The sequence below is a fragment of the Paramisgurnus dabryanus genome, chromosome 24 (genome assembly GCF_030506205.2).
Source record: "Paramisgurnus dabryanus chromosome 24, PD_genome_1.1, whole genome shotgun sequence".
Classification (NCBI taxonomy): Eukaryota; Metazoa; Chordata; class Actinopteri; order Cypriniformes; family Cobitidae; genus Paramisgurnus; species Paramisgurnus dabryanus.
In genome coordinates, this window is record NC_133360.1 from 5,009,503 (window position 1) to 5,035,721 (window position 26,219).

At 37.9% G+C, this 26,219-nt stretch overlaps 2 protein-coding genes across 2 annotated transcripts in view; one reads left to right on the forward strand and one right to left on the reverse strand.

Annotated features, from left to right (window-relative positions):
- On the reverse strand, positions 1–26,089 carry LOC135748073 (SLAM family member 9-like). The gene is made up of 5 exons (XM_065266153.1): positions 25,729–26,089; positions 24,974–25,252; positions 24,746–24,850; positions 24,513–24,580; positions 1–626 (listed from the first exon to the last, which is right to left on the reverse strand). The coding sequence occupies exons 1-5, from the start codon at positions 26,087–26,089 to the stop codon at positions 582–584; spliced, it is 858 nt and encodes a 285-aa protein (XP_065122225.1). The 3' UTR covers positions 1–581.
- Positions 1–26,219, forward strand: part of podxl2 (podocalyxin-like 2) — a 92,990-nt gene that overhangs the window by 36,214 nt on the left and 30,557 nt on the right. The gene's annotated exons all lie outside the window — the stretch shown is intronic.

Here is a 26,219-nt window from a genome sequence, read left to right on the forward strand (position 1 = left end):
TTCAATATTTCAATAAAGCTGCTTTGTGCAGAGTAAACAAAATTAGCACGACAGCAAAAAAAGCCACACAGTATTCACAGAAGCACACTGTTCACACCTCTAACAGTCACACATATACACATTAACCACTACTAGGCAAACACGTATCTCATGTCCACCAGTACAACGAAACCACATTTCTTTTCACTTCACATTTCACTTGAACGTGTTAATGTGTCAGATGTATATAGTGACAAAAATAAAAAGACAGTTTGTGTTTTAAAAAGAAATACGTTGGTTGTATCCACAGTGATTTTGATGTTGTACAGTTTTGTCTTTCTTTAAACTGCTATTAACATTATTTTAAACATGGTGAAATTCGCGTGCTTTTGACTGTTGGTGGTGTGTATTATGCTTGCAAATGTGATGGAGAAGTAACAGATCTTAAGTTGAGAGAGTAAGCGGACGTCTCACATGTAACAATCGCTTCATGTAATATAATTCACAAAGAAAAAATTTTTAAACTCACAATCTGAAGTTAAAACAGAGACTGTAGGTGATCAAACAGCTGAATGTTGATCTGAGAATAACAGAGAGTTTGTTTATTTTCTCTTGACTCCTGCATACACAACATCATCCTCAGATCCCTGTACACATAAACACACAACATAAACACACATTTAATAACAATAAGATTAGGGATCGACCGATATGGATTTTTTTTGTGCCGATACCGATTTTTTTCCATCAGCTTTAGCTGATGACCGATACAGGCTGCCGATTTTCTTTAGCCGATATTTGGAGCCGATACTGCTTTTTCTCATTCAGTTTATATCATAAAAATGACACAATGATAAAACCAAATGTTACAGCTCCTAATTTAAAAAAGGAACATTTATTGAACTACATTTAACAAATAGTAAGGTGAGGTAGAACAAGTAAGAAAATTCAGTGCTGCTTAAAATACAAATAAAATAATAATTACACCATTGCACACAGTAGCAACAACCAAGCAGCATAACAAGGGGAACCCTTTACTTTATCCATGAAAGTAACCAACTATTTACAACCTATTTAATGCTTAGGTCTAAGTTTTAGTGCACTTAACTTAATCTCTTGTAGAGCAAATGTCTTTAATAAGAAGACAAGGAAAATGTAAACAGCAATACTGATCAAAAAACAACTTAAAAAGAATTCTGAATAACATGCCAATTGCCCCACTTCTGTACCTCACACACCCTCTTGCCCTATAATAAATGCGAGGGATAGTTAGTTTGCCTCAGCTCGCTTAAAACGCATAAAACTGAACAAATACATGAGGATTTGTGTACGGACTTTGGTCAGATAGTAGAGCGCGTGCACGTGGGAGAGGTGCAGTGAGACATGGATGAGAGAGTGCATGTATCTTTGCGCTCCCAGTGAACAGAAATGTTGACAAAACTTACAAAAAAACACTTCTCCGGTCACATAAAAGTCATGTGGGAACTGTTTGGAACTAAGTGCTTTGGGTCATATTTCTTATTTTTTTTCGCTGACGAAAATTCCGCGAAACTCCGTGTTAACAACCATAAACGTATGCAACCATGAACTGCGCTCTCCACAATGACGAGAAACTATCAGCAATGGATATTGATTTTTAGCCTTTTACTACTACATATATTTATGGAGATGAAAATTAAAAACCCAGCATGTCCAGTTATGATCAGCTGTTCGGCTGATGACCTGCGTTCGCTTGCGGCATTATGAGCACGCGTCGCGTCCAAACGTCAGACTGGTGGTCGCTGAATAAAACTCCTATAAATACCACGAAATCACGGAACAACGTCAGCATTATTTAATCCTATGATGTTCGTAACAGCTGCCGTATGCATACGGTTAGCCTAAAAGCTATTTGAAGCTCCCTAAATACAATGGCAAGCAGTTTTATAGGCATTCGCGTTTTCCATTATGACCACCAAACTTTCTTAGCTATGATTGCACGCACATATAGAGCAACGTGCTTACACTTTCAAAGTATATGGCAATATTTCAGTCAAACAGTTAAAAGATGCTTTGAAGTTTAAAACTTACCAGAGCAGGCTTGGAGCGTTCCGCTCTGCTAGTGGGGGGAGGGGCAATGCACGGGCTGCAGGCAGCCTCCAAGAACACAGAGCTGCCTGTGGGCGCCTGTCTGTAATTAATGCCGGGGAAAAGCTATCGGCGAACGCAAGCCGCGAATCGGCCGATGCCGATACACCTAAAACCTGCTAAAATCGGCCCGATGTATCGGCCGGCCGATTTATCGGTCGATCACTAAATAAGATCAGTTCATAAATTCATTAATTAGCAATTTTTTAGAGTAAGACTGTTGTGCATGCATTAAAAAGGACTAAAGACAATGTGTTAGGTTGTAAACAATCAGACATCAGTTTATTATAGATGGATAGATAGATATCTATATCTGCCTGGAGATGGCACTGTGGATGGATGGATGGATGGATGGATGGATGGATGGATGGATAGATACATAGATACATATATATCTATATCTGCCTGGAGATGGCGCTGTGCAGTTGATGCATTTGATATATTCATGCTGTTTAAAGTTTAATGTCTTATGAATATTAAAAATACTGGTAACAATCAAATTGGCTGATTGTTAGTCATGTTTAATGAAACACATGTTTATGATAATATGATTCAATGTTTTTTAATCATCCTGCATGTAAAGACACTGAAGAAAATGCATTAATTAATTAATTAATAATTAATTAATTGCATTATTATAGTTGCAAACTCTAGAAAAGGGAGTTGTCAAAAATTCTCACACTAAGACCTCTGCTCTCTTTAAACACCGTGGACACAAACAAAGCTTCAGTGCCAAGAACTTATAACACTAGATATTTGTAATATAATACAGTTATTTATATTTACATCAACAGAAATATCTATAAACACCTTTAGTGCTTGACCCCTGATCATAAGTTATAAACTCTAAACTTTAAGACACATCAGACTTCATATGTCAGAATGGTTCAAATTCAATCAAAATGTTTCCTATATTTCAGTTAGATGTCTCCTTTCATTTAATCAAAACTTCATTTAGTTTTAAAACATTTCACACTTAATATAAAATGTTACTGTGATTGATAAGTTAACAAAGCTGCTAAAACTTTTGAAATTTACTTTGAAACCAGAATTTATATCTCCGATTGCTGAAAAACACTATAGAGACCAGAAAATCATGTGAATTTTGTAGGCCACTGAAATGTATTTTACTAAGATTTATTTGGCTGCTTCTTGCTACTCTTTCTGAAGAAGGATGCTATATCTTCTGCCTTTCTCTTCATTTTTCCCACATTTCAATAATTGTCAGACATTAAAACACTAGTAAAGCAAAACTTAAAACATTACCATGTTTTAAAAAACGTATTAGGATAAATGTATCTAGATTATCTGTTATATATAAAATCAATCTTAATCCTATCATTTACGCTGTAATGTTCGTGTGGGATTTTTAATGTACAGTGACAAACTCTGTCAGATTCAAATCAGCTGTCACGCGGCGCACACACACACATAGGCGCGCTGAAAGAGAGATTCTCATTATAAAACAGATTCTTAAAGGAATAGTCTACTCATTTTCAATATTAAAATATGTTATTACCTTAACTAAGAATTGTTGATACATCCCTCTATCATCTGTGTGCATGCACGTAAGCGCTGGAGCGCGGTGCGACGCTTCGATAGCATTTAGCTTAGCCCCATTCATTCAATGGTACCATTTAGAGATAAAGTTAGAAGTGACCAAACACATCAACGTTTTTCCTATTTAAGACGAGTAGTTATACAAGCAAGTTTGGTGGTACAAAATAAAACGTAGCGCTTTTCTAAGCGGATTTAAAAGAGGAACTATATTTTATGGCGTAATAGCACTTTTGGGAGTACTTCGACTCGCCTGAAAAGTCCGCTCCCCTTCTCACTCTCATAAATATAGTTTCTCTTTTAAATCCGCTTAGAAAAGCGCTACGTTTTATTTTGTACCACCAAACTTGCTCGTATAACTACTCGTCTTAAATAGGAAAAACGTTGATGTGTTTGGTCACTTCTAACTTTATCTCTGATTGGTACCATTGAATGAATGGGGCTAAGCTAAATGCTATCGAAGCGTCGCAGAGCGCTCCAGCGCTTACGTGCACGCACACAGATGATAGAGGGATGTATCAACAATTCTTAGTTAAGGTAATAACATATTTTAATATTGAAAATGAGTAGACTATTCCTTTAAACAAGTCTTTAAGCCCATTATGTGTTTTTACCGAACTTTAGAAGAAAAAATACGGACTTAAATCGGCTTTTTGACACAGTGATGAAAACGCGGTTGAAGTGCCTGTCATTTATATTCACGCCGGAGCCTGAAGAAACATCACTCTCCACTCCACTCCATGCTGTCCTGCGACTCCCGCCCCTCCATGTTCGTTGATCAGGTTTAATGCACGCGCAGCTTGTTTAGTAACAATAACAGTAACATCTAAACGAGTGCGTGTGTGTGTCGGCGCGCCTCGCTCTCTGTTCAATATTCCGCTCGGTGTTTGTGCTGCGCGTTCTGCTCTGTCGTTAACGGCACATAACGTTAAGTAACATTTAGGGATGCACCGATACCACTTTTTCCATCTCCGATTCCGATACCCAAATTCTGAGTATCGGCCGATTCCGAAACCTGCCGATCCGATACTACTGTATTTTTCTTAAGCAATTTAAATTACACACAGACACACAGACACACACACACTATATAAATGTGTATAGTGCTTTCTGCTAAATCTAGCATAATATAAATATATTATATATAATTATAATTTTAAAGTAAAAAACAATAATTTAAAATGATTTACAAGTTACAAGAACATTAGTAATTATTAACCATGGCAGTGTTTATGAGAAAATAAAATAGGCACATTTGATCAAATAAGTATGCTAAATATATTTCCTTAATTGCGCAAAAAGTCACAGTAAAACGCTTTAGTGTGCAGATGGTTATTTTGGGAATTATGCGCTTAACCGGACCTTTTATACACATTTCGGGTGCAGAATTGATGCGCCTAAATCATATTGAGTGCGCAATACTGTGCTTCCTGGGTGCAGCATTGATGCTCTAGAAGCGTCCTCACATGGGAATCCTCGCCCCACAATGGAAAGTTACGTTCATAACTATTAAAACAGAAAGAGATTAGATGCATCGTGTGCACAGCACACACTGAATTGCATCCATCCAACAGCTTACTGAGACTTTATAAAATCAGATCTTTAAAACCGCCTGTAGTTATTGAGTGTTCGTGTGTTGAATGACGCGTTTCATTCGTCCGCTTCACCTGTGAATTAACTCGGCACATAGTGAATTGCATCCATCCAACAGCTTACTGAGACTTTATAAAATCAGATCTTTAATAAAGCCTAACGTGACAATTATCTTGTGTGCGTGTCGTGTGTTGAATGACGCGTTTTCATCCCTCCGCTTCTCATCAGTGGATTAACTCAGTTTGCAAGTAAGTTACAGTGTTTCTATGAACATTAATATCTTAAATGTGCGTTTGTTCCTTCACATGAAGCTATTTAGTGTAATTTGATTATAGTGAATAAAAACGTTTATGGTGCGTTTATAATACTTTGTCGTTTTAATCGCTTGTCAGTGACAACCATGGGTAACGTGCAGTATCGGAATTGGATCGGTCCTGTTAGTCCGATATCCGATCCAGCAAAAAAGGCCGGATCGGCCCCGATACCGATCCAGAATATCGGATCGGTGCATCACTAGTAACATTGAAATTTAACTTGTCCAGTCGGACAACTAATTTTCTCTTACAATTGTCCTACAAAAAATCCACTTGTCCCGGACAAGCTTGTTTCACACTGATTATTTTTGTAACCCGTGTTTTTCCAAACTTCTACCCGTGAAAGTGCACTGGAACAGCAGTCAAACCCATGACCTCCCACCTGTGAACTTGTATTAGATCGAAGTACTCCCAGTCCGGAGTCATGGTTTTGTTTTATGGGCTCAAAAACTGCCTGGAACGCAGCATAAATCGTAACATTAAATGGTAAACAAACTTGATTTGCTGTCCTCGAAAGGAGCTCAACCCAACATTTAAAACTTAATTTAATGTTAAAAATAGGGCTGTCAGCGTTAATGTACACAATTAATTCTTTAATCATTAACACATTTAAATCAGTTAGTCAGACCACCAACATTGCGGACGGGCTTGATACGCGGGCGCAAGTTTTGTTTTTAGTGCTGTGAGGACCTGGTAACGATGGTCTGCGAGAGTCTTTCAAAAGAATACGGAGAGGCGGGGACCATAGTTTCTCTATGGGTTTCAGGGGTGAGCAGTGGACTGAGCCGTTGGTTGCATTTCGCAACCTCACCAGTGGATGCTGCTAAAATTTACACTGCACCTTTAACTTTTTATTTACTTGTAAGCACAGTGCAGTGTTAATGTTCGAACTGTGTAATGGTTGGCTGGCAATAATAAATATTTGTATAAGGAATAAAAATAAGGAATATTCTTATTAGGAATAAAACTTTGTTTTTGAACTGTGCATAGCTCTGAATAGTTAGACCTTCTACAGCTTCTGTATTTTATTGTTGGTCATTATGGTGGTACTTGGAGTGCCAAATATTTCCTGAGGTGGTACTTGGTGTAAAAAGTTTGAGAACCACTGGCATAGGTCATGCAACAGGAGACCACTTGAGTTTTGCCTTTAATCTTCATTTCCATAATGTCTGTTGAATTCCAACAAAAGCAAACCTCAGAAGTGACAAAGTCACCCCACATCAATGTGAAAGACTGAAAGCATGACAAGTCATCAGTTTCGGACTAACACAATAGTGCCCTAGGGTGACCACATTTCAAGTACCCCCTACAAAAAAATTACATTGCAGGGCTCCAGACTAAATTTTTACTAGGTGCACTGTAGCACCTGACTCAAAAGTTTTAGGAGCACAAGCAAAACATTTAGGCTACTATTTAAGGCCTGTTCTGGTATAGTAAGTTTATTTTGATAGCATTTTTATTTTCAGTTATTTTTCAGAAACGTTATTGTGTTTAATTCTTATGAAAAATTTTCAATTTTTTGTAAGTTATGTTCATTAAATAATTACTTTTAAATATGTGTATTAATATTTAATTTAAATAATCACAACAGTGTGACAATTATTTATGAACAAACAAAAAATGTATGAGAATTAAATGTCAAATCAATAAAACAGACAATTACACATTACATTTTTTGTCACTGGTCCCCTAGCCGTGACGCCCTATCCCCTGCAAAATGCTGCATGGGGTGCTGCGCCCATGTTGCCTACGCCAACATCTGCCACTGCACACATGTGGTATTCAACATGAAACAACATCTAGAAAAAATGCCAAATTTGAAGGTTGCACACATGCGCGAAAAGAAATATGTTCACGCTGCCTCAAATACTGGTCGAAAAATGTCTGGACCCCTTGGTGCCCCCCATTGGCTTATGGATAATCCGGCCCTGTAAGACATATGAGAACTAGGGGTGGCACAGGTCATGGTAAAAATCTTAACCGTTCGTTTGCTTGTCTCGGTTTGGAGCGAATGTGCGTCGCACGGTTCGGCGGTTCATAGCATACGCAATGTAGCCGTGCCCTGGATGTGACCTCAGATAGCATGTTTCCCTTTAGGTGACTGGTGTAGGGTGAGTGCTGCAGGTCATGTTACATGTAGAAATGGCAAGTGGGAGAGAAAAGGAAGTCTGCCCGGAGTTGGAGGATGCATCTGGTGTGTGGAAACATTTTTTATTTCATGTTACCTATGATGACAGCGGAAATAAAACAATAGATAGAACTGCAGTCTATGGGTTGAATGTGTTCAAACAGACACAGGAGACGGCCTTCTCTCCGCCCATTTATCTAATCTGAGGTACTAAACACAATGTTTTACATATTTTCTGACTTTTGGCGTAAACACACGGTGTACAGCACTATTTTTAGTCTTTCATTGATAAAACGAAACCAGCTGATTTCCGTGTTTTCTGTGCAGCATGTTTACTTACAACACAAGCAGCGGATTCCGACATAATATTAGTTCATGTCCATTTAATCTCCCGCTCGCGTTTTAATGACAATAAAAGGTGAAGCACTGCTCTGACCGAACTCTCTGCTCCACCCCAGGGGGCTTCTCGGGTGCTGCCAGCAAATCACTCTGCCCAAGTAGCAGTGCTTCGCCTTCTGAGGGCGTTTTCACTAGAGATCGACCGATATATCTGTTTTCCGATATTTTCCCCGATATTTGAACATTTTCCGATGATCGGATATCTGTTTTGTAATATCGGATTGACCGATAAACAAGAGAATTGCGCGCTGGACGCATCTGAGGAGAGGAGCTCACAGCAGCAGCAGCGTGCACAGCAAATATGACGGCGGAGTGAAGCGACTTTATTAAAAGGACTTTGAGTATACTTACTTTGCATATGAGGCATTTATAGCACAGCTTATTTGTGCATTAATGTATGTTATGTTAAATAAGTTGATATATTAAAAGCAATGTATGCAGCTTGTCCAAGAATAGAGACGAACTCACAGAGTCACGCTGGCTGATCCATAAAATCCGGTCCCAATAACGACGTAGCTTTGCATGAATAAAACAGCCATGAATTAATGCTTTGTGGAATTAAAAACGCTAAATTAAATTCGTTTTTCTGTTATTTATGCTTATCATTAGCATCATAAAATCACGTTCATATTGCTGATCACTTACCGGAGGCTAAAGCACATCTACCACTTTTAACAAGATTTACCCTATTAACATTTACCAGATAAACATTATTTTGCTAAAATATCTAAATAAATGTCTGTGGATATTAATTAATTATTTATTACCTCCGCAAGCGGTCACAGTTTAATACAGTTAATGCGCGAGTAAATGCATAGATAAATAGCGCTGTCTACAGACATTTCATAAGCTAAAACAACTAAATATTAATTATTCTGAAATCAAATAACGTTACCAGTTAAGAAATTTGATGAAATATAAGCCTTTTTGTTTGTTACTTTCCTGAATGTAGTATTCCAGTCAGTGATATTATTTGTAAAATCTCTTTGCTAACTACTGGTTGGATTGCTGAAGGCTCAGGTTGCTGGTCAAAACAACGATATTATATCCCAAAAAAGGCACTTAATCCACCTGTTTTACTCTATAAACTATGTATAACAAGCAGCCAACTCCGCTATACTTTTCTCTCTCTCCCGCTCTGTTACCTGAAAACCGCAGCGCGAACTTTGGATCAGTCCATTTCTGACGAAATGATAGGGGTGTTTGGAATAGTCCATGTATTGGGAATATAGTTTCTACATTATTCATTAAATTAATATTATTCTTCACTCTTTCAGACCCCTCTATTTATGACTTTGAATGCAAAGAGGGATTATGATGATTATTATTATTATAAGGGTTTGTTCAGTTCAGTAGTGTTGTAGTAATTATGTCAAAATCAGAAGTATAACAGTAAATAAAAATCGGTTCAGCATATCGGTTATCGGGCACATAAGCCTCCAAATATTTGTTATCGGCATCGGTTTGAAAAAATGAGTATCGGTCGATCTCTAGTTTTCACATCTGTAATTCGGTTCATTTGGTCGGGACCAAAAGCAAAAAATGATACATTGTAACTTTTTAGCAGATTTGGTTCCATTTCACACCACACTGAGTGCTCTGATCCGCACCAATTGAAACAAACCAAAATTCTGTCATGTGATAAGATCAACATCACTCATTGGCCACATGTATTTGAACGTATTTCCTAAACGGCTTAACGATTGGTCAAAATCAACGTGCGGCAAATTCCAACGGAACCCCCGGAAGTAAACAAAAGAAGGATAATACAGCAGACACCATGGACAGACGGCTGCGCGCTGTGAATATGTCTCCTTGGTTGTTATACATAGTTTGTATACAGCACTCTAGACAAACTGTTCATTTTCAGAATGAATCGCGGATGCGGCTTGAAAACAACAGTTTAATGCACTACAAACGGCGAAGACAAAATTTTTTCGAGGCTCCGCCCGCACCTCCTCGCAACTCCAGGTATGTCCGCGATTTGTCATTTTGCTAATATTGCTAATAGAGACGGTCAACAAACACTTCCTCATCCGATAATGCACTGCGCAGTTGACTACGGCAGCTGGTTTAGTCCAAAATGCGCAGTACTTTTGCAGTTAGGTCGGTTCGATCTCAGATCTTGTTCTCACCACAAACGAACCGCTCTAGAGTTCGTTTGAAAGCGTATCGAGACCACCTCTGCAAGCTGGTCTCGGTACGCTTGTTTGGTCCGCTTTTGGTGCGCACCAGAGTTCGATTGGTGTATTCTCACCTGCCCAAACGAACTGCACCAACTGAGCAATCGAACTCTGGTACGATTCAATCGAACTAAACAAGGCAGGTGTGAAAACCCCCTGAGAATATAGTTCCCAGTATGTATACTGTTAAACGATGTCTGTGTTTCATATGACCTTGTTATTTGTACACGGTGTGACTATACAAATCAGAACACATAAATAGGAAAATGTTCGCATTATTTTGACATTTACTGGGAGCAGTATGCTAGCTGGAGCCATTCACTTCCAGTGTATGTGCTAAACTAAGCTAGCGGGGGCTGCGTCAGACAGAGTAACAGCACGCACGGAGATGAGAAAGGTACAGTATGTATGGACTTATCTAACTCTTGGGGATACGGTGAATAAGCTAAATTCCCAAAATGTGGGCGTGTTCCTTTAAGCAAAGAGCCAAAATAATTGCATTTTTGTAATGTAATTTGGTTAGGGATCAGATTCTGAACTATGATCAAAACATACATGGAGTTTAAAATTAATTAAATTTGTTTTTGCTTTAGTTTTTTATAAATTGGGAAATTAGTGGATTATAGCGAAATTACAGATTTACTTAAAACTCGTCAGAAAAGCGTCATTGGCAGAAAAATGTTTTCTCTCAATTGATGAGATAATTTGTCAATGACTGTTACAGAGTTAAATATTTGACCCGTCACGGAAACCAGTGACACAAGTCGGCAGCACAACTTTCGAGAAAATGAGAAAGAAATGTTTTTTTTTTTCAAAATTTGTGATTTTCGTTTTATTGCAGAATCTGTTAGTTGAGATCATGAAGAAGCCTCTCCATGTTTGAGATAGCAGTTTTTTTATATTTAAAAGCGTACATTTTGCGGTTGAAATCGGCTTGTTTTTCCGGAGATTCTAGCAATCAGCGGGGGGCGCCATTGTCTGTGTGTATATTTACATACTGTATAAGCTTGTGTTTTCGCCTCCGCCCCCAAAGGAAACAGCGTGGCTACTAAATAAGGATAGTTCGCCCAAAAATGAAAATAATGTCATTAATGACTTACCCTTATGTCATTTTAAACTCGGAAGACCTCCGTTCATTTTCGGAACACAATTAAAAAATGTTTTAATGTTAGATTTAGTCCGAGAGCTTTTGTCCCAACCACTGAAAATCTATGTATGGTTTCCATGTCCAGAAAGTTAATAAAAATATCATCAAAGTAGTCCATGTGACATCAGTGGGTCAGCTTGAATGTGTTGAAGCATCGAAAATACATTGTGGTCCAAAAATAGCAAGAATTATGACTTTATTCAGCATGGTCTTCTCTTTCGGTTCTGTTGTGAACCGTGTGAAGTCACGTGACTGTAGTGACGCAGCTGACCTGTTCCTCAGACATGTTTAAGTTTTTTTTTTTTTTACTTATTAAAACAATTAATATAATGCTATAATAAGCATTGTTGCATGAAAATAAATAATGTATCCACCCTAACAGTAAAGAGTTTACAAATTGTGATGTAATAAATAGCGGATAATATAACAATGTCCACCCCCAAAATGTATAGAAAGACTAAAGAGTGTGTATTTAAGTGTAAAATGGCAAAAAGGTTCAAACAGAATACTTAAGATCCCAGGTAAAAAAATACACTGAAATGTACTAAGTGTTTTGTAAAAGTTAAGCAATACAAATATACTAATAAAAGGTGTATGGTTCTACTTTTGTACTTCAATGCACCTAAAAAGTATACAATACCAGTAAATAGATTTCTAGTGTTTTTAAAAAAAGTGTCTCAAAATAGCACAGTTAAGTACACTTAGATGAAGTACTTAAGTCAAATTTTTTAAATATTAACTACAAAATAAGTGCACAAATTAGTACATTTTGTAAGTGTACTTAAACTTTTTTTTTTGTGCACTTTTTTCTAGCATTTGTTAACTCTTTACGCCCTGGACCTCACTAATTGTCAAACCCCGGCTATGGCCATGGGTACAAGAAAGACTGGAAAAAGAAATATTTGTGGCTGAAATTCCTAAAGGTGTCCCCAGAACAGGTTTTTTTTTCTCCGCCTGCCTTTAATAACACGCAAGTTCACCATCCTTCCACCCCCTTCTCGTTCTTTGAACTTCTGGAGTTGTGAGTTAAGACTTTTTAACTGTTCCGATGTTGTTGAGCAACTACAATTCCTGTTAATCCAATAATTGTATATTATAATTTATTTAAAGTGAATAAATTGTAATGAAAAATAAATAAAATTAAATAGCTAAAGTAAATCGTAAGTGAAAGTGCATCTGTCAATTGAATGTTTAAAATATTATGAATCTTTATTTAAAAAAGGTACACATTAGTTGGCCTATATTCATGAGCATACATCAGCAATTACGCATGTTTAGGGGAATAGGGCATTATTAATATACCATGTAAGGTGGTATGTGCTAGAAATGGGTAAACCACTATCAATTAAACTGCCCGCGGGGTGGGGGGAGTGTCCCTCATTGTCCCTCAGAAACATACCCCTTGTCCCCCCTTGGGCTTATTAGCAGGTGGTCACCCTAGGGAAGAGGCAGGGGGAGCAATTTAACTCCGGTTCGGACCAGGCAATCAAACCTAACATGAAATCTTTTTTATATTTGTACTGGTTCTTTTATTATTTGATTTGCTTTTGTTTGTACATGTTATTAATGAATTCTTTCTTAATGTTATAATGGACACAGTTTTTCTGGAATATCCCACATTATAAGCACAAAGTTTAATAATAATAAATAATAAGATAATATTTTTGAGCGATTCAGCACTGAATTTTGGGCACTGTGCAATAACATTCAGACATTTACTGTATAGGCTATGTGTGGATTAAATATCTAAATCCATAATGGTTTTACTGTATATTCAATAAATATTACAAAATGTTATAGGTTTGTTAAAATAATATTTTACGTGAAAAATTGCCAGCATGATATTTTTTTAGGGATCAGTGTAATCAATGGCCTTATACAGATGAACGCTACCAATGCTTAAATTAATTGTATAATGGCTTTTGAGTTTTATACTGTAAAAACCATATGGGGATTTAATAAGACTGTCTGAATAAATTAGTAGGAACAATGAAAAAGTTGACTGTAGAATGTTAATTATAACTGCAGTAGGGATGGGTGATTTGGCAAAAAAATCAATCTAGATTTTTTTCAGATCATTTGACAGATTTTTTTTTAATAGCAATACTGCAGTAGCATTCTCTTTCCAATAACATTATTTTATAAGATACAAGATACAACATCTGGTTAAGGAAACTAAAGTTTTAATCCAAGTGCACTAAACTGTAGTGCGCTTGGATTAAAACTAACATTTAATTTATAATAATAGATTTTATTTATAAAGCGCTTTTCATTCCAAGGAATCTCAAAGTGCTACAGTTAAAAATATATACCACAATGCAAATAAAGTCTAACAATAAAGTGCTACAATTAAAAATTAGAACCACAATACAAGTAATAGAATAATCAACTTAAAAAAGCCTTTCTAAAAAGATACGTCTTCAGATCTGCTTTAAAAGAGTCCAGGCTCTGTACTGTTCTCAGTGAAATGGGGAGGTTGTTCCATAGCCGAGGCGCAGCTGAGCAGAAAGCTCTGTCACCCATGGTTCGGAGCCTAGTAGTGGGAGTTTGAAGAAGTTGGCACCCAGATGATCTGAGGGTACGAGTAGAGGATTTCACAGTGATAAGCTCTTGCAGATATAGTGGTGCTTGTCCGGTGATGCACTGATGTGTGAGCAGAAGAATTTTGTAATCGATCCGGGATGAAACAGGAAGCCAGTGGAGTGAGTATAGGATAGGGGTTATATGTTCATATTTACGGACTCTCATAAGGACTCTGGCAGCGCTGTTTTGAATGTATTGCAGCTTTTGGATGTTCCTGCCAGAAATCCCTGTGAGGAGTCCATTGCAGTAGTCCAGCCTTGAGGAGATAAAGGCATGGACAAGTTTCTCTGCATCCGGAAGGGTTAAAAGGGGACGGAGTTTTGAAATGTTACGAAGGTGATGAAAAGAAGTCTTACAGATGTATTTTACGTGGTCAGTAAATGTTAGTTGTGGATCAAACCTGACACCTAGGTTTGTAATCGTGGAGGAAAGGGTAATGATCTGGCCATCAAAAGTGAACTGGGATATAGGTGAAGAGCGGATTTGGTGTGAAGTACCAACAAGTAGTGCCTCTGTTTTACTGGGATTTAGCTGGAGGAAGTTGCTGTTCATCCATGACTTTATCTCCTCAAGGCACGTGGTGAGTCTTGACAAGGCTATGGAGGGACTTGGGGCAGTTTTAATATAAAGTTGCGTGTCGTCAGCGTAGCAGTGAAAGGACATTCCATGTCTGCTGATGACACGACCGAGGGGAAGCATGTATAGGATGAATAAGATGGGGCCAAGAACCGACCCCTGTGGAACACCACATGTGACAGGGAGCCGTCTGGACTTACATCCTCCCAGAATAACACTTTCAGTCCTGCCAGAAAGATAAGACTGGAACCACCGTAATGCTGTGCCCGATAATCCTGCGGTGTCTTGGAGGCGGCCCAGGAGGATGTTATGGTCTACGGTGTCAAAGGCCGCTGTTAGGTCGAGAAGAATAAGCAGTGATGGTGATCCTGAATCAGCTGCCATCAAAAGGTCATTTACCACCCGGAGTAAAGCTGTTTCAGTACTATGGCCTGAGCGGAAGCCTGATTGAAATGTCTCAAAAAGGTTGTTGTGTTTGAGATAGTTATTGAGCTGAGAGGCGGCTACCTTCTCCAGAACCTTTGACAGGAAGGTGAGGTTGGAGATTGGCCTGTAATTTGCAAGGACCTCTGGATCAGAGGTTGGTTTCTTTAGTACTGGGCAAATGATAGCAGATTTAAGGGTAGATGGGACATGACCAGTTTTAAAGGAGAGATTCACAAGGTTGGTGATGATTGGGCTAACAGCAGGAATAATTGACTTGAGTAGAACAGTTGGGATGGGATCTAAGGAACAGGTAGATGACTTCATTTTTCTTATGGTTTCCTCAATGTTACTCTGCTGAACCTCAGCGAAGTCTGTGAGGGATGGTAATCTCATTGGCGAAGAGTTTAAAACCAAAGGAGACAAGAGAGATGAGCCAGAAACTGAACAGCGTATGTTATTAACTTTGGATCTAAAAAAGTCCATAAAGCTATTGCATCGCTCCTTTGTGGGGTCAGTGGATAAGGATGTTTGAGGTTTCAGAAGATGGTTTATTGTGGAAAAAAGCTGCTTTGAGTTACCAGAGTTTGTATTTATAAGATTTGAGTAGAATTTAGAGCGTGCATCCTTCAAAGACTTAAAATAAGTCTTTTGATGATCACGGAATGCAAGCTTGTGGACAGTTAAACTGGACTGTTTACTGCGGCGTTCTAGGATACGGCCCTCAGTTTTCATTTTCCGTAAATCCTGTGTGAACCAGGGAGCAGAATGTTTAAAGTTGACTTCTCGTGTCCTGATAGGGGCATGGAGGTCGAAGACACTACTCAGTGCTGTATTGTAGTATGTTGTCAGTTCATCTACAGTTGCAGAGGCTGGGCAGCTGATTTGTTGAAGGTCTTCAATGATAGAGGTAGGATCAATTTGTTGCCAGTTCCTGAATGATATTTGGCGTTTGGGTCTGTTTGTTGGCAGCATACAAGATAAGGCCATAGAGACCGACTTGTGGTCAGATACACCCAGGTCATCTATCTCCAGGTTGTTTATAGGGGCGTCAGAAATGACCAGATCTAGAGTGTGGCCCTTGGTGTGTGTGGGAGCCTTAACATGTTGCTGGAGACCAAGGCAGTCAAGCAAGCTCAGGAACTCTGTTGCTAAGTGACAGGAAGGGTTGTCAATATGGATGTTAAAATCACCAAGAATGACAATTCTGGTTGACATAGAGCAAAATGATGTGAGTAAGTCATGTATTTCATGAAGAAATGAGGCGTGAGGTTTGGGGGGGCGGTATATGAGAAGCACTGTCATGGAGTATGGAGGTTTACATTTAAAGGCTAAACATTCCATGGAAGTAAGGTCAGGTAATGACAGGGGAGATAGTTTTAGTTCAGCCCGATGGATAACGGCCAAACCACCCCCGCGTCCAGTACCGCGGGCTTTCTCCATGTAGGTATAGCCCTGGGGGCAGGCTTCATTGATGACTGAGTAGTCCCCAATTTTGTGCCAAGTTTCAACTAAACACATGAAATCTACTTTTTTATTCAAAATGTGATCATGGATGAGAAAGGATTTATTGTGAAGAGATTGTGAATTAAATAATTCCATAGTAGCAGGAGACATAGCTGAAGTCTCTGGAAGTCTCTGTAAACTTCGTAATACACTGTGATCCACTCCATGTTTTACATTTCTCCCAGCACTAGAGGCTCTCAGGGGGTGGGGGAGGGATAGAGGGCAACTACGTATTCCAGATCCGACAGTGTACTGATGACGTCGCAAGGATGCGACACGTGCAGGTGAAGAGCAGATGGTGGGAATGTTTATGGTGTCACTCGAGGAATAAACAAACTTTCTCCGTGTACTTCTGTGGATATAACGTGATCGACGCAGAAGTCCAAGCTGTCTGATGGTTGTAATACAAGGTGGAGCAGTGATCCTATTGAGACTCAGCAGTTGAGAGGTGGAATATTTCAACATCATGCCGGACACTTGTGACATTAGCGCGTTGCTAAGCGCGGCCAATCCTCCGACAATTTCAGGCAGCCTAAGCACACCAGTCGGTAGAGACAGTAGTAACTTTATATTCCAAGACGTTGGCTCACAAACAGCGGGACAGAGATGATTTGCAGGCACTGGAAGCGATGACAGCAAGACGGCAGCAGACAGCAAACGGTAGGCAAGTTGCAAGACTTCTTTCAGAGGTTTAAAAAACTAGTCTAATAATCTTTTGAATTGGATCAAAAGATAAAAGTGCACACTATGTAAAAAGTTCATTTAAAATATTTAAAATGATAAAATCCGTGACGGAGAAGCGGCGAACAAACAGCGCCAGCGTCCTCTCCCCAGGTACAAGATACAACATCTGGTTAAGGAAACTAAAGTTTTAATCCAAGTGCACTAAACTGTAGTGCGCTTGGATTAAAACTAACATTTCATTTATAATAATAGATTTTATTTATAAAGCGCTTTTCATTCCAAGGAATCTCAAAGTGCTACAGTTAAAAATATATACCACAATGCAAATAAAGTCTAACAATAAAGTGCTACAATTAAAAATTAGAACCACAATACAAGTAATAGAATAATCAACTTAAAAAAGCCTTTCTAAAAAGATACGTCTTCAGATCTGCTTTAAAAGAGTCCAGGCTCTGTACTGTTCTCAGTGAAATGGGGAGGTTGTTCCATAGCCGAGGCGCAGCTGAGCAGAAAGCTCTGTCACCCATGGTTCGGAGCCTAGTAGTGGGAGTTTGAAGAAGTTGGCACCCAGATGATCTGAGGGTACGAGTAGAGGATTTCACAGTGATAAGCTCTTGCAGATATAGTGGTGCTTGTCCGGTGATGCACTGATGTGTGAGCAGAAGAATTTTGTAATCGATCCGGGATGAAACAGGAAGCCAGTGGAGTGAGTATAGGATAGGGGTTATATGTTCATATTTACGGACTCTCATAAGGACTCTGGCAGCGCTGTTTTGAATGTATTGCAGCTTTTGGATGTTCCTGCCAGAAATCCCTGTGAGGAGTCCATCGCAGTAGTCCAGCCTTGAGGAGATAAAGGCATGGACAAGTTTCTCTGCATCCGGAAGGGTTAAAAGGGGACGGAGTTTTGAAATGTTACGAAGGTGATGAAAAGAAGTCTTACAGATGTATTTTACGTGGTCAGTAAATGTTAGTTGTGGATCAAACCTGACACCTAGGTTTGTAATCGTGGAGGAAAGGGTAATGATCTGGCCATCAAAAGTGAACTGGGATATAGGTGAAGAGCGGATTTGGTGTGAAGTACCAACAAGTAGTGCCTCTGTTTTACTGGGATTTAGCTGGAGGAAGTTGCTGTTCATCCATGACTTTATCTCCTCAAGGCACGTGGTGAGTCTTGACAAGGCTATGGAGGGACTTGGGGCAGTTTTAATATAAAGTTGCGTGTCGTCAGCGTAGCAGTGAAAGGACATTCCATGTCTGCTGATGACACGACCGAGGGGAAGCATGTATAGGATGAATAAGATGGGGCCAAGAACCGACCCCTGTGGAACACCACATGTGACAGGGAGCCGTCTGGACTTACATCCTCCCAGAATAACACTTTCAGTCCTGCCAGAAAGATAAGACTGGAACCACCGTAATGCTGTGCCCGATAATCCTGCGGTGTCTTGGAGGCGGCCCAGGAGGATGTTATGGTCTACGGTGTCAAAGGCCGCTGTTAGGTCGAGAAGAATAAGCAGTGATGGTGATCCTGAATCAGCTGCCATCAAAAGGTCATTTACCACCCGGAGTAAAGCTGTTTCAGTACTATGGCCTGAGCGGAAGCCTGATTGAAATGTCTCAAAAAGGTTGTTGTGTTTGAGATAGTTATTGAGCTGAGAGGCGGCTACCTTCTCCAGAACCTTTGACAGGAAGGTGAGGTTGGAGATTGAGAATCTGTTAGTTGAGATCATGAAGAAGCCTCTCCATGTTTGAGATAGCAGTTTTTTTATATTTAAAAGCGTACATTTTGCGGTTGAAATCGGCTTGTTTTTCCGGAGATTCTAGCAATCAGCGGGGGGCGCCATTGTCTGTGTGTATATTTACATACTGTATAAGCTTGTGTTTTCGCCTCCGCCCCCAAAGGAAACAGCGTGGCTACTAAATAAGGATAGTTCGCCCAAAAATGAAAATAATGTCATTAATGACTTACCCTTATGTCATTTTAAACTCGGAAGACCTCCGTTCATTTTCGGAACACAATTAAAAAATGTTTTAATGTTAGATTTAGTCCGAGAGCTTTTGTCCCAACCACTGAAAATCTATGTATGGTTTCCATGTCCAGAAAGTTAATAAAAATATCATCAAAGTAGTCCATGTGACATCAGTGGGTCAGCTTGAATGTGTTGAAGCATCGAAAATACATTGTGGTCCAAAAATAGCAAGAATTATGACTTTATTCAGCATGGTCTTCTCTTTCGGTTCTGTTGTGAACCGTGTGAAGTCACGTGACTGTAGTGACGCAGCTGACCTGTTCCTCAGACATGTTTAAGTTTTTTTTTTTTTTACTTATTAAAACAATTAATATAATGCTATAATAAGCATTGTTGCATGAAAATAAATAATGTATCCACCCTAACAGTAAAGAGTTTACAAATTGTGATGTAATAAATAGCGGATAATATAACAATGTCCACCCCCAAAATGTATAGAAAGACTAAAGAGTGTGTATTTAAGTGTAAAATGGCAAAAAGGTTCAAACAGAATACTTAAGATCCCAGGTAAAAAAATACACTGAAATGTACTAAGTGTTTTGTAAAAGTTAAGCAATACAAATATACTAATAAAAGGTGTATGGTTCTACTTTTGTACTTCAATGCACCTAAAAAGTATACAATACCAGTAAATAGATTTCTAGTGTTTTTAAAAAAAGTGTCTCAAAATAGCACAGTTAAGTACACTTAGATGAAGTACTTAAGTCAAATTTTTTAAATATTAACTACAAAATAAGTGCACAAATTAGTACATTTTGTAAGTGTACTTAAACTTTTTTTTTTGTGCACTTTTTTCTAGCATTTGTTAACTCTTTACGCCCTGGACCTCACTAATTGTCAAACCCCGGCTATGGCCATGGGTACAAGAAAGACTGGAAAAAGAAATATTTGTGGCTGAAATTCCTAAAGGTGTCCCCAGAACAGGTTTTTTTTTCTCCGCCTGCCTTTAATAACACGCAAGTTCACCATCCTTCCACCCCCTTCTCGTTCTTTGAACTTCTGGAGTTGTGAGTTAAGACTTTTTAACTGTTCCGATGTTGTTGAGCAACTACAATTCCTGTTAATCCAATAATTGTATATTATAATTTATTTAAAGTGAATAAATTGTAATGAAAAATAAATAAAATTAAATAGCTAAAGTAAATCGTAAGTGAAAGTGCATCTGTCAATTGAATGTTTAAAATATTATGAATCTTTATTTAAAAAAGGTACACATTAGTTGGCCTATATTCATGAGCATACATCAGCAATTACGCATGTTTAGGGGAATAGGGCATTATTAATATACCATGTAAGGTGGTATGTGCTAGAAATGGGTAAACCACTATCAATTAAACTGCCCGCGGGGTGGGGGGAGTGTCCCTCATTGTCCCTCAGAAACATACCCCTTGTCCCCCCTTGGGCTTATTAGCAGGTGGTCACCCTAGGGAAGAGGCAGGGGGAGCAATTTAACTCCGGTTCGGACCAGGCAATCAAACCTAACATGAAATCTTTTTTATATTTGTACTGGTTCTTTTATTATTTGATTTGCTTTTGTTTGTACATGTTATTAATGAATTCTTTCTTAATGTTATAATGGACACAGTTTTTCTGGAATATCCCACATTATAAGCACAAAGTTTAATAATAATAAATAATAAGATAATATTTTTGAGCGATTCAGCACTGAATTTTGGGCACTGTGCAATAACATTCAGACATTTACTGTATAGGCTATGTGTGGATTAAATATCTAAATCCATAATGGTTTTACTGTATATTCAATAAATATTACAAAATGTTATAGGTTTGTTAAAATAATATTTTACGTGAAAAATTGCCAGCATGATATTTTTTTAGGGATCAGTGTAATCAATGGCCTTATACAGATGAACGCTACCAATGCTTAAATTAATTGTATAATGGCTTTTGAGTTTTATACTGTAAAAACCATATGGGGATTTAATAAGACTGTCTGAATAAATTAGTAGGAACAATGAAAAAGTTGACTGTAGAATGTTAATTATAACTGCAGTAGGGATGGGTGATTTGGCAAAAAAATCAATCTAGATTTTTTTCAGATCATTTGACAGATTTTTTTTTAATAGCAATACTGCAGTAGCATTCTCTTTCCAATAACATTATTTTATAAGATACAAGATACAACATCTGGTTAAGGAAACTAAAGTTTTAATCCAAGTGCACTAAACTGTAGTGCGCTTGGATTAAAACTAACATTTAATTTATTTCTGCATATATATTTAAAAAAGTGAACTATATAATTTTATACAATGTTGTTAACTATCCTTTAGTGACTAAAGGATAATTAACAACATTGAATAAAATGATATTATTCACTTTTTTAAAATATATATGCAGAAATATTGCATTGTTTAGAAATATAATGGTAGCCTAAATCTGAAAACTAGACCTGAAACCTATGTTCAGCCATTTTTATAATGTTTTGTTGAATTTGATTGTAGTACACAGTCATAATCTCGCGTTACATGTTAAACCAAACAATTCAGCTATTATTATTTTTAAACTATTCAGAACATTCTCCTATGATTTGTGTACAATTTTATTAGATTTTTCATTAATAATTTTGTCAATAATTAGGATAATGTATGCTATGATGGACTTCTTTTTACCATTCTTTAAAACGCAGGAGGAGATTGCGTGAGCCGTGAATGAGCACGGGAAAGAGCACGAACAGGGACGCACTCCCTATTACTTCTCCCACAGGGTACACAGAACAAAAGTGCATAAAATAATATAGCCTAATTGGTTTTGGAGTTCTGAAATTTTGCCTTGGTGGCTGCAGTTTCATTTTCAATGCAGTAAAACCCTAGCCTGGCTCCGCCCTCCTACGTGCTTCCGCTTATTTTCATTTCGCTTCAGCACAACGTCTGGGACTGCTGCGTAGATTTTTGTTTTCTCCGGCAAAAATCTGCAGGTCCACTCAGCGAACAGCTGGGAGTGTCTAAGAATGATGATGTTGAGGTCGTGCGCCAGACTGAGTGACATACGTCACGACCAAACATTAGCGATTGGTTAAGGCAGATTCAGAGTGACTCTGGGCAGATCCAATAGTTTTAAACTTCAACAGAGGACCCTCCTTAATGGAAGTAACACTTTGCAATGGAGCGTGGCCAGACTCTCTGTACAAATGAAATGAATGTACGAGAGTCTGGTTGGACCAGGCTAGTAAAACCCTGCTGTGTAATCAGATGATGTTTGTACTGTTTCACTTTAACAAACTTCCATTCAAAATCTCGATTCCTCAAATTAAAATGGCGTCAAACGTAAACTCCAAAAAAATCGGAAAAGTCATCCAGCCCTAAACTGCAGGTACTTTTAGTGTTCAAAACCTTTATTATTTTTTTTTGCTTTAAATTTTTTTTATTATTCTAATAATTTGGAACTCATTGTCATGGATCACAAGATGTTACAGGTAGGGCTGGGAACCAAGAACTGGTTTTATTTTATTTTTAGGGAACCAGAACTGCACGTAATTCTTAAAGGAATAGTCTACTCATTTTCAATATTAAAATATGTTATTACCTTAACTAAGAACTGTTGAATCATCCCTCTATCATCTGTGTGTGTGCACATAAGCGCTGGAGCGCGTTGCGACGCTTCGATAGCATTTAGCTTAGCCCCATTCATTCAATGCTGCCATTTAGAGATAAAGTTAGAAGTGACCAAACACATCAACGTTTTTCCTATTTAAGACGAGTAGTTATACGAGCAAGTTTGGTGGTACAAAATAAAACGTAGCGCTTTTCTAAGCGGATTTAAAAGAGGAACTATATTGTATGGCGTAATAGCACTTTTGGGAGTACTTCGACTCGCCTGAAAAGTCCGCTCCCCTTCTCACTCTCATAATGGGAGAGGGAGGGTGTTACTGCACCGAGTCGAAGTACTCCCAAAAGTGCTATTCCGCCATAAAATATAGTTACTCTTTTAAATCCGCTTAGAAAAGCGCTACGTTTTATTTTGTACCACCAAACTTGCTCGTATAACTACTTGTCTTAAATAGGAAAAACGTTGATGTGTTTGGTCACTTCTAACTTTATCTCTAAATGGCACCATTGAATGAATGGGGCTAAGCTAAATGCTATCGAAGCGTCGCAGCACGCTCCAGCGCTTACGTGCACGCACACAGATGATAGAGGGATGTATCAACAATTCTTAGTTAAGGTAATAACATATTTTAATATCGAAAATGAGTAGACTATTCCTTTAAGTTTTGTTCTAAAAGTGGTTCCAATGCGATGCACGGGCAAAGCGCTGGGAGCGTTCACTTTAAATAGCCATGTCTTACCTAATGAATATTAATTACATTGAGCCACTCTTTACAGTCATGCAACCAAATGAACGCAGCTTACCAAAAAACACTTGCGCTGCTGTGCTAAGCTTTGTATACTTGTTTAGTGTTAAACATGTCTAAAAGAAAGTCAAAAGTGTTGATTTTATGGCTGATAACGGTACATTGGGGGTGGAACAATGAGGCAAGATATTCTGTCTTGGTCAAGGTTGTAAAAATATATAACTGCAAAAAGGTTCCTCCCATGAACTGTGTGTTGTTTCATGGATGAAAGTGATACAATAAACAAGCACATAGGCGCCGATCCCGTGGATGCTCCGATGCTCAACTCGAGCACCCATCGAAATGGCCAATATGCTCAATTTCTTAAAACAGGCACATTTGTTAAGAAATGTATATCTGATCCTCTTTTACATTTTTTATATTTCAAAATATATGTTTGCATTATATGTAAGCCCATATGCATCAATGCACACATGCACATACAAAACATTATATCCTGCAAAGGCATGCTGTACAAGTAGTATGACAAAACACTTGCTCCAGCATATATAAATCTTAAATTATGCAGTGTTTTTGAATGTTTGAGAACTACTGCTCCTAACATGTCTACTTCACCAGGTAGGATCTTCTTCAACAGGAATAAATTATATAGTGACTGAAAATATTAATTCACTTTACATTTAAAATATTTTGATCGTGATTAATAAACACAAATGGAATTGTTTTAGTATTGTGCATTATTTTTCATATTTCTTTTATTATATGCAATCGGAACTTGGAATCGTTAGGCAGAACTGGAATCAAATCAGAAAATTTCTTACAAAACCCAACTCTAGTTGCAGGCCATAACATTATCAAATATTCTGTTATAAGTGTCTTATATATGTAAAAATCATGATTTCCTGCTGTCTGAATTAGTCAGTGTTATCACTGTTACTGTTAAATGATCATAACATAAATGATCTTACCGGTTTATTTGCTGCTCTTTTACAGAATGTTGGATCTGCATAAGTGATTTCTGTTCCTCTGTTTTGAACTGTTTCAGGAACAATAATAAACACATTTGAATAAAACAATCAACTTGTAACAATTCAACATATTTTTCTTGACAAAAAGTGTTAATAAAAGTGTATTATATTATGTCATTATGTGCTATAATAGCTATTAGTGTACAGGTGTATTAGTACAAATTGACATTTACCCTGTTGCTGTTTGTTTTTGTGTTTCCTGTAGATCCAGAAGATCAGAACTGAAGCTATCATCAGACATCCAACAGCAACACAACATATGATAATCAAGGTAAGATCTGTAATCAATAATAACAGACATTACTGTAACTGAATCTGTTGGACTGACCTCAGATAAGTCATCTGGCAGTCTATTCTTAGATCTGCTCAGTAAATAAACACAATCATCACCTGTCACTCACCTGAACACGTCTGACAGAGATGAGTGATGTTGAGATGTTGAGTCTGATTACTGATGGGATTGTTCACCACACAGCTGTAAGAATCATCCAGACACTTCAGATGAAGAGAGATGCTGCTGATGTTGAGATCAGACACACTGATGGTGGACAATAAACTGTTTCCTTTGTACCAGGACAGACTCACTTCTCTCACATTCAACACTGAACACACAAAGACACATGATGATGTTTCGGATGATGAAGAGTTTTGTGTGGTAATGACAGGAATGGGCAGATGAGCTGGAAAACATTTGATAATAAAAACCAAAAGAGTTTATTATCAATATAAAACAAGAGACACCACTGAGATGAATTACTGTATGATAGTTAATATCTCAACTAAAGCAATAAGCCATAAGAAGGGATTTGAGGTTTACAGTGAATATTAAATAGTAAAGGGTTGTTAAGCACGACCCACAGCTGCTTCACAGAGATTATTGATTTTGTAATATGTTTTTTATATAGCTGACAATGATTTATTAAAGCACACAGCAAGAACATGTAAAGACATTGATAAAGATATTATTAAACACAGAAGTGTAGTTTATCAGCATCAAAATGATTGAAAAACAACAGACAGACACAGTGATGCAGTAATAAAACAGATGTCATGAAACCCTTAAAGTCATTTACAACAATCACCAATCATAATCTATAATATCACTATATACTAAAATATATAATATAGACAAAGCAAACCGTAAATCTTTACTCACCATAGACAATAACATTGAATTGGTTTGTTAAGGCATTTGGTCTGCCGCTGATGGTCAGTTGATAAAGTCCAGTGTGTTGTGTTGTGATGTTTGTGATGGTGAGATCTCCAGTCTGATCATTTAACTGCAGTCTGTCTCTGAATCTGCCACCAAAATCATCAGTATAAGTTTTTGTAGTTTTAGCTGCTTTATTAATTTTAGCGATGATAGTCCCTTGATGTCCAAAACTCCAGCTGATCACATCTTGACTCTTTATTTCAGTATCAGCGTTTAAAGTAAGAGAATCTCCCTCCATCACTGACACTTCATCACCAAACACACCTGAACACACAAACACATTCACTGTCACACCAAAGTTCATCAAAGTCTTTGAATTAAGTTTATTTGATATTTTACATCTTTAACAGAAGCACAAAGACAAATTTGGAAAGAGATTTGGAAGAATATGTTTCTTTAAATATAAAAAATGACAAAAAAGAAAAAAGACCTCT